Below are 17,012 nucleotides of genomic sequence, written 5' to 3'. Positions count from 1 at the left end.
CTCTATAACGACGTTTGCCTGATCTGCAAAGCCCCCAAGCAGATCTGTTCAGCCCATGTGGGAGACTGTTCTATCCCCCACCAGGCATGGAGCCTTCTCGACTCTGAGAGCCGTAACATTATTTGAAGAGGAAGCCTTCTTCTGCCCCTGTGTCATCTGCCCATTTCTGAGAATATGGTAGTACAGGTACCTGAGTTTTTTCCTCCAGTTACCACCAGGTGCCTGTGCGATCATAACCATGGGCCCTGCCTGCATTCTAGACTTCCTGATACACAGAATGGAAATGACACAGCTGAGCCTTGTAGGACTGTGGAGATGCTTGGCTAATCAGGACTCTCAAACAGTTTGAGAAGGAAAGCCTATTACAACGTCTGAGCACCACTGTATGAAAGTTTCAAAATAGATCTGTTTCTGTGAGCTTCACAGGTCTTTCAAGGAGACTTTGTGAACTGAGGAAACACGACCTTTAAGTTGTGCTGCTGACCTTATCTAGCATCCTTCTAGGTATTCCCAGACTGTTAGACATACTTGTGAATTTAGCCTTACATTTCCCTTCCTTCCTTACCAGCAGGCAAAGAGGTAAGTAGTATTACCTATATTTTATACTTCAGCAAAATGAATCTTAAATAATTTGTTTCTAGTTGCAAAGCAAGTTACTAGAGGAGTTAGAGAGGGAACTTAGGAATCCTATGCCTATAACACCATCAGCAGTTTTCCTTAGAAGTAGAGTCCACGTGTGCATGGATCTGTACTTGGCATATAATTCTCACTCAGCTCTGTGTGTTTTCTATTTACCCATCCAAAGACTGGAAATAATGCCTGCCAGGTTGTCATTATCACTATCTGGAACTTACAGTTTTGTAAAAAATGCTAATTGATGAAGGTTAAAGTCTTGCTGATTAAATATTTAAGTAGGTGACTGTGGGAAAAATGAGTAGATGTAGTGGAGATACTGTGTTGGCTCATTTGCAAATGCATCTCAAAGGAAGAAGATACATCTTGCATGACCTGCTGACAATGTTGTACTGTTCCTATGCTTGTGTGTTTGTAATTGTCCTTTATCCTCTGTGCTGTCCACAGAGTCGCCCCCGGAGAGGTGTGGACAGAGGCGCAGTATGCCCAGTGGGGTCACTGAGAAGAACCCCACCATGGAACCCACTGCCACAACGCCGTTCCGGGTCACGGTAAATGTCTCCTCCTAGCTTAATGATTTTTATGGGTTTTTGCCAGCAAAGAAAACATCTTGCGCATCCTGAGAGAAGAGATGGTGTACATGAAACAATTTGGTTGCAGTTGTTAGATACTGTTAGCAATAAGCAGTGGCAAAGGATTTCTTGCTAAAGCAACAAGGTTTGAATTTAAATCTGGAGCAGGTTTGGGTATGTATTTTCATTTGGGAGACTTCTCTGGTCAGGTTTCATTTGTGATTCCTATGGTAGTCCAGTATATTCATACATACATTTATTGGTCTGGAGCCAAACAGTAGTATAGAGAAAATGGAGAAAATCTTCTGTAGAAGAACATGTCTTTATTTAAAATGAACTGCCAGGCTTGTGGTTCTCTGTAGCCTGGTATCCCTTCTCCAACAGGAGCCTGGAAGAGCCATTTAGTATTTTCTGACTCCTCAGTCATCTTGCTTTGAGATGCTCTGCTTATGTCCCAGCTTAATTGTGATCACCGTAGGTAAAGAATGGGAGGCCATTTGGGGAGTGGAAGAGAACACCAACAACAACATGAGTAATAGCAATACCATGCACAAACAGGGTCTTTGAGGTCCTTCGGGAGGGACTCTACTATGTCCACGTTAAAGAAGGAAGCTGAAGATCCAACAAAGTCAGAGTTAGCAGTTGACCCCTAGTTGTGTGAAGTTGCAGACAATAGAGTAGTTGCAAATAGTCCCATGGGAGTATCAGGAAGTGGAATTAGTCTAACCACAGGACTCCCTTATCCCTACTCTCTCTGCACTCCTACAAGATAAGATGTCTGGGCCAGTTCATAGCTTTAGAAGATAGGCTCTGTCGTGCCTTTGAGGTTGGTTCTGGCATGAGTTTTTGTTTCTTCTTCAGTTAGAATGTGCACAGTGGTACTTATCGCTGCCACTCTCCCTGATTTAACTCGTCTCTGCAAAACCCTGGAGATATTAGGTAGGCTTCCAGAATGGATCACATTTATTTGCATCATGCAGATTGTTTTGTCTAGAGAATAGTGTCAAATTCCAGTAATTGCTTAATTTATGAGTAAACTCACCTGACAAATGGAAGTGCAATGGTGGGATCAAAATYTAACTTTTTTTGAAAGTTGGCAGTAAGGATCCAGCCAAGAGGAGCTGGTCTTTTTAATGCATCATTAGCCTAGTTGTGTTTATAGTTAATGAAATAGAGCCATGGGAGAGTGGGGCTTTTTAATCAGCAGAGGTTACCAAGATCTTTTCGATAATGTTTAGGGTAACCTTCACTAACAATAAGTGAGAAGTTTTTCTAGAGATTTCCGAAAATAAGTGTAAGCATAAAGTATATAAGGTTGGAGATGGATATACCTAATATAAGCAACTGGCAAGGCAATCAGCAGGTTCTGCTTCAAGAGGAAAATGTCTTGCTGTATGTGGATAATGTTTGCAAACAGGTATTTTTATTTAGAGAAGAGGCAAATGGTCTTGGAGCTAATTTGCTCGATATATATTGTTTTCTGTCCAGGCCACACCTACTTTACAGGTTCGGCTTCTTCATAACAAACCTGGATGGGTAGAACCAGATTTTCAAAGAAAGAAATGATGCAATCTGAAAAAAATCTGAGCACACCCAGTTCACCTGAGAACATTCGCACTGATAAATGAATCACTAATAGCTGTTTGTCAAGTAGTTTATTTTAATTCTATAAACTCTAAGTTTGTGAACGCATAAGACTTTCTGTGGGCTTTATATTCTGTAGCCATTATCTGCAAACACAGGTTGAACATGCATGAATGTTTTTTTTTGGTACTGTACTATTTGGTAAATAGAAAGGGAAGAARTGATCAAAACAGTGATGGGATGGCAGGGGATGAGTTGTGCTTTGAAGATGGCATACAGCATGTGGCAAATACTGAAGTTAAGGAAAGATAAAAACAGTGGAGTATGAAGTGTTTGTTAGCATGTGCTGTCAGGGCATGTTTGGTTTTCTTCTTCTGGCGTTGATGAAAGTTATTCTACTAACAGTTCTCTGTTCTAAGAGGTCAGAGCACAGCAGGATCCTCTTCTGGTCTGACCCCCCTTATGAAATCACCTTCGTGCTAAGCGAGGTGCATCTTGTGTCGTTGCCAATAGGAAAGGTATTTTTTTCTTGAATTGCTGTGTTCTACAAGCCATCTCTCTGAATTGATTATCAGTTGTAAATTGTCTGAAACTCTGAGCATGGCAGGTAGAAAAAGAAAACAGTAAAACTAACCAAATAGGCATGATTTTGTTTTGGGCCCTTCATTTGCCCAAATCCATCTGCTTCAGTAAATGTGTATCTTCGAACTTAAACATTGCACTGCTTGTGGATAAAGGAGACAGAGAATGAGGGGAAAACCTGGATTCTTCTCAAGAGAGAGGATTTAGAAGTATTTTTCTTAACTTACTTGTTGTCACTGAAACTAAAATGCTGTTTATTCCTGCTCCATCAGCATGTATCCTCTTGTGTGTTTCTAGAGAAGTCGTTCCTGTCTTTAAGCAGTTCAGAGCCTACCTGCGATACGGTTACTTGCTTTGGCTGGCTCCGTTGTTCAGCATGATTAAATAAGGGCGGTAATCACTCGGATCATCCGTAGCATTTGTCTTCTCCATGTTACAACGCGCTCGTCTCGCTCCTGTTCCCACTTAGCCCTGTCAGTGTTACTCTCACTAATGTGAATGGCTTCGTTACAAACACAGTTTTTACGGCTGCCCAGATTCCAGCAGATGTCAGACTTAAGAAATATATTCTACCTCACCTTCCTTCATTAACCAGAAGAGGGACATTAACAGTCAGTCCACTCCAGCCACTGGGAAGAGTAATTAGTGCTTTAGCTTAGTGGTAATGGGATTCTTACTTTTCGGCCTGCTGCTGCAGGTTTTGGTGTTGTAAACTTTTCATATTTTACAGCTGATTGTTCTTCCCTTCCCTTCCCCCGGTGCAGTCTGATGAATCCAAGTCTCTGATCCACGCGGCTGCTCAGCTAAGGGCCCCTCATTCTGAGTCTGCCCTGGGCACCAAGATCTGTCCTCTGTTTGTGGTCAGTGTCTGACTGACAAAACAGAAACRATCTTCACCTGCCAGCTGCGTAGTGCTTTGCGTGAAGTGGCAGAGACCTTCCTGACTGCTTGCAGCACTGCCTGGGATCAGTAGATTCAGTGCATGTCTATATAAAACATAAATAAAATCAGGGAAATTCTGGCCCTAATGAAGGAAAGCTTGTTTTACATTATCTGAATTACTCGTGGAAGAGACTGACTCCGTCCTCACAGAGGTAGCAGGAGACAGCTTCAGAGCTAAATGGTCTTACTGGGAGCCATCCAATTCAGCATGACCCTGCTCTTTAGATGAGGAGTCCCAACTAACAAGAATTCCAAGTTCATATCTAAGGATAGAAAAAAGGACAGAAGGCTTGGCTTAGCATGAGATAGTTAAAATGTTACCTGCTTTGGTAGCAACCTAGAGCTGTCTCCACTGAGAATGGTAAATGCAGCAGCTGATAATGCTCAGGTACATAGGTGTAAGCAAGGGCAAAGTCTCGGCTCCTCTCCTCCATGCCTGCGGGGAGATGAGTCTAGCCCTGCTGCTGATGCCATGTGCCTGCTGTGAGAAGACAAGCACTTAGCCTGTCTGCATTGAATCCAAATGTCTTAAAACGTGGGATGAGTTAACCTGAAACTTGTGTTGTGGTTTAATAACCTATGCAAATATAGGGACCAGAAGATGAGAAACTGCACTGGGTAATAATCCTTCTGTTCTGCCCACCTTGCAGGGAAATCATGAGCAGARAGGGAATCGCTCAGTGTAGCTGTGTGACTTCTCTTCCATCTCATTAGAGTACTGCCATCTATTGACTGCTTTTATTAGAGCTTTATTTATTTAGTTCTCCCAGTGTGCAAATGTTCTAGGCCAAACAGCTGTTGCCAGTAGGATAACTCCAAACTGCAGAAGAACTTGTGCAAAAGAGTTGGGCTGAGGGGCTGGATCAAGAAACCAGAATGATTTCGTGCTGTTAATCCTCCTCGCTGATTGTGCAGCATCTCCCTCCTAACAGAATAAAGTAATATAATACCTGTAGTCTGAATATTTTTAAGTGGTTTGAAAATGCTTCTCTGCCTTTCTCACAGAGCTGTGTTTGAGGATCATCGCCTCTTGGGAGGAAGACCTGTATATTCTCTCTTCCCTCCAAAATGGTAATAGGGTTTAGGATTTTCTTCTCTTCTAATATTAATCATTTTCTTTGTGGTATCTTAGAAAACACTTCTATGCTTCTTCTATTTAAAGCCATATTGACTAGAAAAGAGCTATTTCAGCTAAAAACTGCATGATTAGGCTGTCACCATGGAATTACRTAAATTGAGTTAGAGAAGAAACAGTTCTCAGAGAAGCTGCAGAGGTTGTACTTGCTGGTAGAAACACACTTTCCACCAGACTATTGTTAGTCAAGAGTATCAGTATCATCTCCCTGTTTTCTCTTCATCTGTCTGCTTGCTGGCTATTGCTCTGTGCTAAGAGTGTGGTGTCTTGGAGCAGGAGCTGTCCTTTTGTGGTTGTTTCCATAGCACTTCCCAGCTGGAACACAGGCCTAGATACATCTTCATTACAAATGATTAAGCCCATATATTCACAGCTAGTCATTTTTAAGTGAGGATGATCAGAAGAAGGATTACCACTTTCTTCCAGGAAGCTTTCCTGCATCTTCACAGGGACTGGTTCTAAAGCCCAACTCTGCTCTATGACAGCACCCTGAGCTGCTCAGCTGGGTGTTGCTTGGAAAGACTTTAGCACGTAAGTTACTGCTTTGCCTTTTAGGACCCCAAATAGTGAAGCATTTATAGTCCCAAAGACAGAGAATTTCTCCTTTGTTTTCAATTCTCTTCCAATCTGCTTGTTATGCTAACTTGTTTCCCAACACTTTTTCTGTCTGTTTGGGTTTGGTGCACAGCTGAATTTCTAGTGATATATTATAAGCTACTCTTATGGCATCCTTCCTTCTATCATGTTTTTAATCCTTGATAAATGAAGTATTAAGTACTAATGACATCGTACCAGTAAATAGAAACTCCTGGAGAGATGAAAGTAAGTAACCTTTCCACCATTCCTCTTCACTGAACATAATCCGAGATGATGGGATCCTAGTTCAAGCTGCTGTGGGCTAGATATTAAAGGATTTTTCCCAAGTTGTTGCCAGTATATAATATATACTATTTGCCATTTCAAGTATTTTTTTTTTCAAAAGCAGCTGTGTAAATTATATTTTAATAATTTGACATTGGAGAATTTATCTTCCTATATTATCTAAAGAGCCAAATAGTGTTTCCCTCATCATGAACATCCTATCTTTAATTGAAATGTAATTGTTTACTAAACCATTCCAACTAGAAGGGAAAATTACTATCATTTTGGTCTGCGGCTGCATACATTAGAGCACCCCTTTTACTGGGGATTGAATTTAAGGAGAATGGAACATTATCACAGATGATATATAAACAGAAAGCTATTATCATTAAACTGTCAACTACAGCTGAATTTAGATAAGGAGTGTTAGTGGCAGCAAGAAATATATAAAGTTTGAGAATGTTTCTGTAGATTCAGTCACCATTTTGTGGAACAGAATGTGCTTGGAATCTTTGGCTTTTGAGCATTTTAGGGATGGAAAGCAAAAGTGAGGTCATCTCGAGCATTTGCTCAGGTCCCACTGGTATTTTTTTGCAAAAAATCGGCAGCACTAACCTGCCTGTCGCATTTTTTTCTTTGTCAGGTACACCAACAGCGTGCAAACATTTTGCTCTTAAAGCAGCATTCTCTGACGGATTTCCAAGCTCTCCACAAAGGTAGCTAATTATTTGGGGGGCAGGTTTAGCTCAGTAGGTTCGAGCGTGGTGCTACTAATGCCAAGGTCACAGGTTCATTCCCCATATGGGCTGTGCTGAAGGTTGGACTAGACGATCTCCAGAGGCCCCTTCCAACCTTACCATTCTATGATTATTATTACCCTCATTTTACAGTTGGGAAAACTGAAGTAGGGGAAAGTTAACTAACTTAACTATGATCAGGCAGCAAAATCAGGAAACGTGTCCTAAACTGAATTTCTTAATTTCTAATTCCCTGTCCTGATGTTAACTACTAGATAAGTTACTCCTAATTACATTTTACGTCTCTGAAATCCTTCTTCAGTTTCAAGAGGATTAAATATTTTTCTCAAGCTTGACGCTGTCTCATGAAAATGCCTGAGTGGTTTTCTGGACTACAAGTGGCTTTCTTACTACCTCTGCCAGTACTCAATGTTATCAAGTTTTCAATTGTTTTTAAAATTAGACCTATCTGTCTTATTTTTCTAAGCCACCTTGTTAATGTAAATCTCTAGTTTATGTTTGCTCTTTAAGTTTTGTGTGTAGTTTATGAGCCGTAGGATAAATTCTAGGTAAGGCATGAAAAGTTAGATTTTATTTGAAAAAAAATGAATCTTTTTGCTTACTCAGTGCTAGCACAGGAATTGGAATGTGAAACTGATTGTTAATAGAATATTTTTTAATTATTTGAGTCTAACCTTGCACATTTAAAGTTTTCAAAGTAAGCCTGGAGCTTCCATTTGGGGGAGTGCTGAAAGATAGCGTGTTTAAAGAAAGATATGTGGGATTGTCAGGTTTCAGCACAGAGCTGCTGTTCAAACCACTGTGGATTTATTATGTGCATCAAGCAGGAGACAGGAATGACAGGATAAAAGACATAGTGCTATGACCTGCTTCACTGAAAAGGACTCAGCGAGGCAGAGTATGGATTTTTTTCCCTTTCTGAACTGAATGTGTTCYAGGGAGGTCTCTTTTTCAGAGCCTGCAGCTGTCTAAAGGACACTTGCACAGAATGGAAGAGGCATAAGGGTTTATCAACAGCTTAATTCACACACTCAGGCCACTTTTCTTTAAAAGCGTTAGTAATCCTGTTTTAGTTTTTGTGGGGCGCAGCATGGTTTGGGCTGGTGGTTCACAGCTTCTGGTTGTTATCGGACCGATGTGGCTGGACAGCAGAGTCCTCTTCCAAGGCAGCAGCAGGGCTGACTCGGGTACGTGGCAGTACGTGCAAGATGACCTGATAGCGTTAGGATCCGCTGATGCTTTATGTAAAAAGAATTTAGAGTTTGCTCCTAAGGGCTAAGAATCCACACAGCCCATGATCAGACCCCTGTACTTAATCTGCACCTACGGCAGCTTCCRAAGAGGGAAACAGCCCTGTGTCGCGGAACTGCTCTGCCCCAGCCACCGCTGGAATTTGAAACTTGTTCAGGTTTAGAGGAGAGATGCACATTGCTGCTTCCTGTGTTGGGMCTGGGCGCTGGATTAGAGGGAAGCTTATGTTTCTAGGGCACTGGATCAAATACCGTATATTTCCCAGGTTAGAAAGAGAAAAACAAGTATTTCAGCAAACTTACTGGTTCCATACCTGGTGTAAATTACCACAGGTCCTTCAGATTCCTTCAGCTCTGCCAAATTTCTACACTTCCTCATTCCCTGGGGTGTATAAAGCCAGTAGCTTTCAGAGGAGACTTGTTGAGGGTCCGAAGGAGGCCRACAGTGGAGAGCCCTGGGGGCTGCAGCAGGTGCCAGGCAGGAGCCTGGAGATGGGCAGAGTGAGGGTGGGAGGGCAGCTCCCCACCACCTCTCCCTGGAGAGAGCAAACTTTATGGCAGAACCTGTATTGCTCGCATGGTATTTTGGTTCTTTGCTGTAGATACCTACACTCTTGTAGCAGCTCCACCATAGCCATGTCAGAAGCACCAGGAGTTCMTCATAAATTAAGTTTTCATGGAGGGAGCCTGTGGGAGGAATATTTCAAATTTAGGCTGTAAATGGGGATAATAAGACATGCTAATTCACATTTTATTCTTTTGATCAGTGTATTTTGAATGATAATTACAGTGATAGTACTTGGCACTTCTGTAGCACCTTTCATCTGAGGCTGTTAAAGTGTACTGCCAATCTGCATGAGTTCAAGCTTGCAGCCACTGTGGGGTTGCAAACTTTAAATAAATGGGGAAACTAAGGCATGGAAAGATTATATGATTTCTCCAGTCTTTAATAATCTATATAAAAGAGTTGGGACCACATAGTACTGCAGCTACAAAGAGCGAAAACAATTCAAAGCCTGATTGATTCAAATTCAGCCTTTGAATTCAGCCTGATTCAAAGTGATGATATTTGTCAGTCCTGTCCAGAGGATGAGCTTTTACTCWCTTAAAACGTTATTTTAATTTTTTTGGCAGTTTCACAGTTTAATATATGCTCAAGTGTTCTGTTGTATTTCCAKCTGCAGCAATTGTTTGAGTCCTCCCCTACAAAGAAAGGCAAACAACCTCACCTCCTATTCCTCCAGCATRACTGGATTCGTACCAGTTCTTCAGGGTCTTCCATTTCCAAGGGATGGTTTGAACAGAAATAGCTCCCTCTTGCTCATTTCAAATGACTACAAATAAAAATCTGGTGGGGTTCTAAACTCCTCCTTGAACGTCTAAAGGCAAAAACCCTGGGCTAATTAGTAGGCTAGAGGAAGACAAATTGATCTGACTAGCTTCACGTCTGTGAAATGAATGAAATGTAAAAAGTGAAAAGCCAAAAGCTTTAATCTGATTAAAGCTCTAGACATTGATAAAGTTTCAGATTGCAGGCAGAACAGGGAAAAGAAGACCGTTAAAATATACAACTTGACAATGTCCCTTTAATTTGTTTCTGGGTCACAGGTAAGTAATTGTACTGCAGAAATAAAAGTTAGGATAATAAATGCATTCTGTTCTCCCACTCTCAATAGCATTGATACACTGCTTTCAGAAAATAAACTAAATAATACAATGATAATAAATAAATAATACAAGGTATTATTGGAATCTCTTAGAGCACTCCAGTAGACTATGAGTGACCATTTAAGAGGACCTCCATCTCTGAACTTCTTCCATTTGGAAATGTTTATTGCCTTAGATCACAGATAATAGATATTGATTTAGAAATTAAATTGATTGTTATGGAATTAATAGAAATGTGCATCATTGCCACGGTAAACAAGTGTTAAGAGTAGGGGACTCTGAACAGTTAGTGTAAATTTCTTCCAAGTTTTTAATTATAAGCTGAGGCAAATTTTTTCTTACTTAGACTGAGCACTTAGCTTTCTAAGTCAAATCTCTGCGATATTTTGAACCATGATTTCTTGGACTGTCACTGTGGAAGGTGATTCCTGTGTCACCTGCATATTTTGTGTAAGAACTTTGGGTGCTGTGACAGGAAACCACTTAGGAGAGTCTCTGTCCAAGTCATCTTGTCTGTGTTGTTGGCCCCTGTTGAGGTGATTGACTGAATATGTACAGACATGCAAGAGCTTATGGCGCTTTCTTTTGAGTAGAGCTGCTAAGTTAGACCATTCAAAAATTGTTTCGGAGGCTTCCTCCTCCCATCTAAATCCCAAACTGGTGCTGCTTAATGTGAGACTTTTTCTCCAGGTGGTGACACTGTTGTTCCAAACCAGACAGAGCTATTTGAAACAGCAGGTCTGATTCGGATCACTTGCATGTTTTACACTATTATGACTCCACTCGTGTAAATTACATAACTCCGCTTTTACTTCTGCTTTGCAGCTCATGTCACCAAAACATCAAGAACTCTAGGATAGGGATTTTTACATGATCACGTGATACTTACAGTTGAATAACTTTTTATTACTATGGGTCTGTATGTAAACATACTTATTAAGGTGACATTGATTTCTATATATTTTTTCAAACTTTAGTTACCATAGAAACAAGATTTCTCCTCCATACTGTGTCTTTTCCTCAGTGCTGCACTGTGATAAGGARTAGACTGTATTTCTCCTCTGCGCTCTGTTTCTAGTGAACAGTGACAGTAATGGTGCAGGCATCAGGGATAATTTGAGAAAGAGATGGTACAAGCCATAGTGCCTTTCCTGAATCGTTCAGGTATTCCTTGGCCCTGGAGCTCTGCCAGCAGCTCTCCTGTCTTTATCTTGCTCTGTAATTACAGTTGGTATCTTGCTACATTCTTCAAAGCACCAAGGAAATTAGCTCCAGAACTAATCATGTCTTTATTTCCTAAATAGTTTTCTGTAGTTATGTATGCTGCTCTTCAGACTGGGATTCACAGCAATCATCATAACCTCCCCCCGCCTGTCTTTCTCTCCTCCCTTCTTTCCTACCAATTGCAAGATCATATCCCCATATTTCCCATGATGTGACAGTCTTGCTTGATTATAATTAATGAGCAAGTTCCCGTGTCKTCTTTGCAGTGGATGGGAGATTTGCCCCACTGCATATTCTGGGCCAGGACGTGCAGAGCTGTGCAGACTCATGTTATGTTCCAGAGAGCTGCTGTGAGTCCTGAGGGGCTTTTCCCATGATTCTACCTCCTTATCAGGATCCGGCGAGTTTCTGCTTGAGCTGCACGATGACCTTGTGCAGCCCTCTGTTCAGAGGYGCAGAGGTAGGGCAAGGAAAGGTGGAGCCCAGGTCTGTGTTCATGTCTCATGCTCAGATTGTAGGAATGGGTGGAATCAGTTTTCTTTCTATACTTAGACAGCAGTTTATTATATAGTTCGATGCTGAGAGCAGAGATGGTCTCATTGCYCAGAGATTGCTCAGAGATTTTCACAGATTTTGAAATCAGGACAAATGAGATTTATCTTAAGTATTTTCACAATATCTGAAAATTATGTTGTCTAGAAAGTTAGGAGGAAAATACAGGACTCGTCTGAATCTTAGTAGGAATTCACCTTACCTTTGTAAAAGTTAACACTTTTGKTTGATTGCAGATGTAATGATTATTGAATACGTACATATGTTCCAATTGAAGCCTCAGAAATGTGGTGAAAGTATTTGGAGCCAAGAGCATCTGCCTGAAACATGAGTTTCGTATTTGAATGAGTAACTTTTACTGCAAAATTGCACAATGAATCCTTACACTCAAAGGATAACGATAATTTTTTATCCCAAACTTATCATCTACCAACTGCTTTTTTAAATTTATTGGTCTAGCAKCTGCTTGTGTAGCAGCTGCRTTATTAAAAGCACACAGGATATGTCAATGAAAGTGAAGTCACTTAATGTGGCTATTTTTCTRTAAATTTAGAGTTGGTCATCAAAACTGGAAAATGTTGTGATCTCCTCCACCATTTGCTCCGCCCTGAAGTTTTCACATGGCGGTGAGCAGGGAGAAGCCTGATGACTAGATACAACGTGAAATCCATGTGCTGCTCCAAGGCCATAAATCAAAGTTTAAAAAGCACATATAAAACACACTCATGAAACATTTTATTTTGTATCACATAATAAAAGTGGACTTTAAAAGAGAAGATTAATGTAAACAGATTTATGGAGATAATTTTCTCATCTTCCCCGTGTGTTTATTGCTCRGGCTGCAGAGTTTTGATACCTGTTTTCACATGAGGCGATGTATTTGAATAGCTAGACTGCTGGCACAGGAATGAAGTGTTCTTGAAAAGTAATCCTGCCCTTGCTGCTTGTCTGCTGCGTAGCTAGTGTGGGAAGACATTTAGGCATGTCTACCTTCAAACTTGTTTCCTCCATGCCAAAATAAGCTATTTTGACAATATTTCCTGCCTGCTATCCCGCCTCTACCTATACTCGCACATTCCTCTCCATATTAGACAGTAATCTTGTTGAAGTATAGATCTTCTATGGACTGGTTTTTAAAAGGCCTATTTTGATTTCTGATACTGTAAAAGAATTAAGTTCATCTGCTTTATGTGGAAAAAATACCTGTTGTTGTTAAATTGGAGGGCAGTTTGTTATAGCATGACGATTTATATGCGGGTTAGGTGTCTGGTATAAATGGGTAGAGCCCAAAGCTCGTTCACCAACTGGAGCTCAAGTTCTGTCCCACAATAGCAGTTCAGAAAGTGGAGCTCTGGAAAACTCCTGGGCTGTTTAAACCATTGCAAGAGCACCAGAGTGTGCCGCGTGTTTTGGGCTGACAGCAAGCAGGACATTTCAGATAGTTATATTCCAGTACCTTGTGCACTGGCTTGAAATCTTAAGAACCTGTAGATAGTTTCCCTTGGATCCTCTCTAAAGAGTCTGAGTGATAGAAACCATCAATCTTGGCAGTGTGTGGTTGCTTTTCATGCCTGAATGGGATCATCACATTCAAATATACATTGYTACCATGTCCTAAAAATTCTTTATTTCATCTTCAGTGAAATCTCAGCCATGTTTTAAAAGCAGGATGAATGTAATGATTCACAGCTGACATCAAGTGCTTAATTCATTATTATGCAACAAAAAGTATTGTGAAAATTTAAATTTATAGGAGTGTGAATAATTCTCCGTCAATCGGGGATTATGCCTTCTAATCTAAAAGGCACTTGTTCTCTCTGTATCTGAGGTTTCAAAACATTTGCCTGATTGGAATCTATTGCTCCCCGTTGTAAAATAAATCTCCTGTGTATGCAGTGCATAGGAGACTGTAGATATGAAACTTAATAGATTTATTTAAAGTCAAATACTCAAAACTCTTAATATCATAAACTGCTGAAGTCTCTGAACACCATAGGTTGTATTTTCAAAATGTTGAGTAATGGTTAGCTGCGTATCTGCTGGATTTGGAAGTTTTATTTGAATTTGCTCAAACTCTTATGAATCTAATCCAGTGAGGATGATTCTTTAAAAAAATGAATGGAAAATTGTGGATTTCTTAAGAGTCTGGAAGTTAGTTTTCCTCCAATAGTCTTCTATCTTGCRTTGGATGTTTGCTCAAAACATCCTCAAAATGTTTGCTCAAAAATTGCTGTGTGCTACCCCAGCAATTGACTGGACACAAGCTGCATTAGAAAGCAGGTTGCATGTCCAGCATACATCATTTTTTCATGTAGACTTTGTTATTGGTATAGCATTAGCACTATAGTCGTCAGAGCATTGTTTGKGCAGGGTGTGAAGAGATTTCCATCTCGGTAGTGGTATCCTGCTCCTCACGTTCAGTTTTTTCCTTTGTATCTTGTCAGAAGCATCCAGTCTCCTGATTCTAAATTCAGCATGCTTGTGATTCAAATCCTGAATCTCCGTATGCCCATGTGTACTTCCCAGGAGTGGTAGCTCGGACTGGAATGACTGTGAAAGATACTTGCACCTCTGTTTCACCTTCTTCTCTGCATTGTCAATTATTGTATAAAATYAAAGTGCAGTAGTAAACCTCTCCTTGCAGCAAGCTCATTTTGGGCTTCTCTCCACTGGAAGAGAAGTTATGCAATGGACTGCATCTCAGGGAGGAAACAGTCTTGCTTCCTCATGAGCGTGTTTGGTCTGCTGGTGGTCTGTCTGCATCTGTAGAAGCCTTGTGATTTATAGTTTGCAACGGAGGCAGCACAGAAGCCACTCCTCAGTGAAAGTTGTAATATTACCGTCTGGGTTTGGCTTCTCCTGGTTGGTGACTTTATACTTTACAGTGTGGGTGAGAAATTTGTTTTGTTTGTATTTTTGCCCTTTCCACATTTTTTGAATGAATCTAGGATTTAAGAGGGATTCAAGGCTGATGACCCCAAGACCTTTACTCATGGCTCATGACCTGTGAAGAGACAGCTGCACTTCTGCAGTCACCTCCCTGGCCAAGAAACTGCCAATCTCGGATGACCTTACYCCTAAGAGTGAAAGGCTCCTCGGCTTCTTTGGTCTTTGATATCTTCAGGACTATCAGAAGGCACCTCTCTTAGCCCTGGGGCTGTCAGGATATCGTTTTTCCTCTGTTGCAATTATGACCGGCCATGGTGGTTGACAGCACTTGGTTTGGACTGCTGTTCAACAGTGACAACTTTGTTTAGGTGAAAATGCTCCAAAAGCTAATTTGAGAAGTTCTCTAAAGAGAGAGAGAGAGCAAAGCTCTGAGTCTCTTTTTCTTCATTCTAAAGTGCTACAGTCCTGGGGAAGAATGCACTCCTGGAAGAGCAAGCCCAGTTCCAGGAGCCAGAAGATAGTCCCCATGAGGTGTTATCTRGCCTAACTTGTGCTGGCACTGCTCAGCGTCTCACAGGCACTCCACTTCTATCAGGATTGTTCTCACTGAAGAACAAACAAGAAGTTTGGCATAAGAACAGTTTTTCCTCTTGGATGATTGACTCCACTGGGCCAGTTAAATAAGGAAACTGTTTCACCGCATTGGGATGCTTTCCCAGATGACACCCTCGTTCAGCTTCATCTAGGCAGTCTTTTTTTTAGTTGCTCTTCTCTTTGGTAAATAACTGTGATTTTGTTCTTCAAGATTACTTGCATTCTACCTGTGTCACAGCTCCTGCATCATTCATCCCTGATTGCTCAATTACCCGTCTCCTACCTTCCTAAGGATTATTTATGTGCCTTGTTTGGATATGAAATGTTGACAGTATGATAATTGTGGAACCGTGAACAAATAATCCAGAGCAGTGTGGTTTTATTTTAATAGAAGAACAAAAGAATCCAAATTGAAGAGTCGGGTGATCCTTGAATGTCTTTTGAATGCAGTTGTTTTCTAGATTCTTCCTAGCAGTTCTTTCCCTTTTTTCAGGATTTGTTAATGCCCAGCCTGTCGCGTGTTCACGTTACATGTAAGTCGCCAGGGCTATTTGGACAGTGTGGAGATTTCTCTGGTTTCCGTTGCTTTACCAGAGGGCTTTGTCTTGCCTGAACTTTCTTGGCAGTCCTTGGTCAGTGAGTAAGAGGGTGCACGTGACTGTTTCCAAGCTGGGGAGAGGGCAGTATTCTTTCCTTAGTAGCAAAGAGCAGAAAAGGACAAAGTGAAATTGTGCAAAGAAACATTTAGCTAAATATCAGGAAAAATATCCTGAGAGAAGAGGCATACACAGCAGATGTCGGGCTGTGGCGTTCTCTTGCTAGAGCAATGGGAGAACACCTGCAACCACGAAATTTTCAGCAAGCTGGATAAAATCTGTACAAAAATAGAGCACAAGCAAGAAGCCGTTACGGCCAGAGGCGACAAAGGGACGTGATGCTACCCACTGAAGCTGCTGCGTCTTATATCTGTGATTTGCTGATACTTGCCTGTATTAGATTTGCCAGACTCTTAATTAACCCTCAGTGCCTCTCAGTTGACATAATTCCAGTTTTTGTGGCCTAGTCAGACCCACAGTGTCCCTTTGGTGACCTCTGGGACTTCAGCACTTTTTCCTCTGATTTTTCAAATGCACTGAACTAAGTGTTTCCAGTGACACTGCAAACCTGATTCATCTCTCGCCGTACAAGGGCAGCGTTGCTAAGCAACACTTCCCAACACGCGCTGTTTCTTGCATTCCTGGGCTGCTTTATGGCCTGGCTCACGAACATCCCCTCTTGCGCACTCACGGACTGTATCGCTGTGTTTATTCTCAAACTCCGGATGCCAGAGCGCAGCTCTGCCCACAGTGTGTGCAGCAGTGAGATTTGACCTCCCATTGCCATCTATCATTGGCCACCTAAAGTTTTTGCAGCTATTTTTCCATTTTGTTGGTTTCCATCCTAATTCCAAGACTCTCTGTCTCAGAGGGACTTTCCTTATCGCCGCAGGATAATGTTTTAAGGCACCATCAATCACAGCAAGTTGATGGCTCATGCATGGCTATTGCTTGCTTTTATTTTTGAACTTAAGACTTCCTTACTTCACTGCATCTGCATGTTTCTCTAGGGGCTCACAGGATGACTGGGAAAGGMCCTGAGATTGATGCAATAAAATAGAGAAAGATAAACCGAGGGACTTTTAACCCACTTGAACAAAGCCATGCTTTCAGCCTCCTCTRAACAGAAGGGCTAATACATGTTAATCTCTGTGGGCATTTCTAGGTCCAGA

The 17,012-nt window shown here is 41.3% G+C and overlaps 1 protein-coding gene across 8 annotated transcripts in view; it reads left to right on the top strand.

Moving 5' to 3' along the window:
• DAB2IP (DAB2 interacting protein) overlaps window positions 1-17,012 on the top strand; it is a 216,833-nt gene that overhangs the window by 69,483 nt on the left and 130,338 nt on the right. For all 8 annotated transcript variants that reach the window (XR_014896561.1, XM_085310844.1, XM_085310847.1 and 5 more), the window contains exon 2: window positions 1,081-1,184. Coding sequence is in view for 7 of the 8 variants with exons in the window: in XM_085310844.1 (XP_085166970.1) it covers window positions 1,081-1,184 (104 nt within the window). In the remaining variant the exon portion in view is untranslated. The remainder of the gene's footprint in view (window positions 1-1,080; window positions 1,185-17,012) is intronic.

This window comes from Rhea americana, unplaced genomic scaffold (assembly GCF_003343005.1).
Source record: "Rhea americana isolate MKP2758 unplaced genomic scaffold, rheAme1 scaffold_328, whole genome shotgun sequence".
Classification (NCBI taxonomy): domain Eukaryota; kingdom Metazoa; phylum Chordata; class Aves; order Rheiformes; family Rheidae; genus Rhea; species Rhea americana.
The sequence above is the reverse complement of the archived record's forward strand: the minus strand, read 5'-3'. Positions and strand labels throughout refer to the sequence as shown.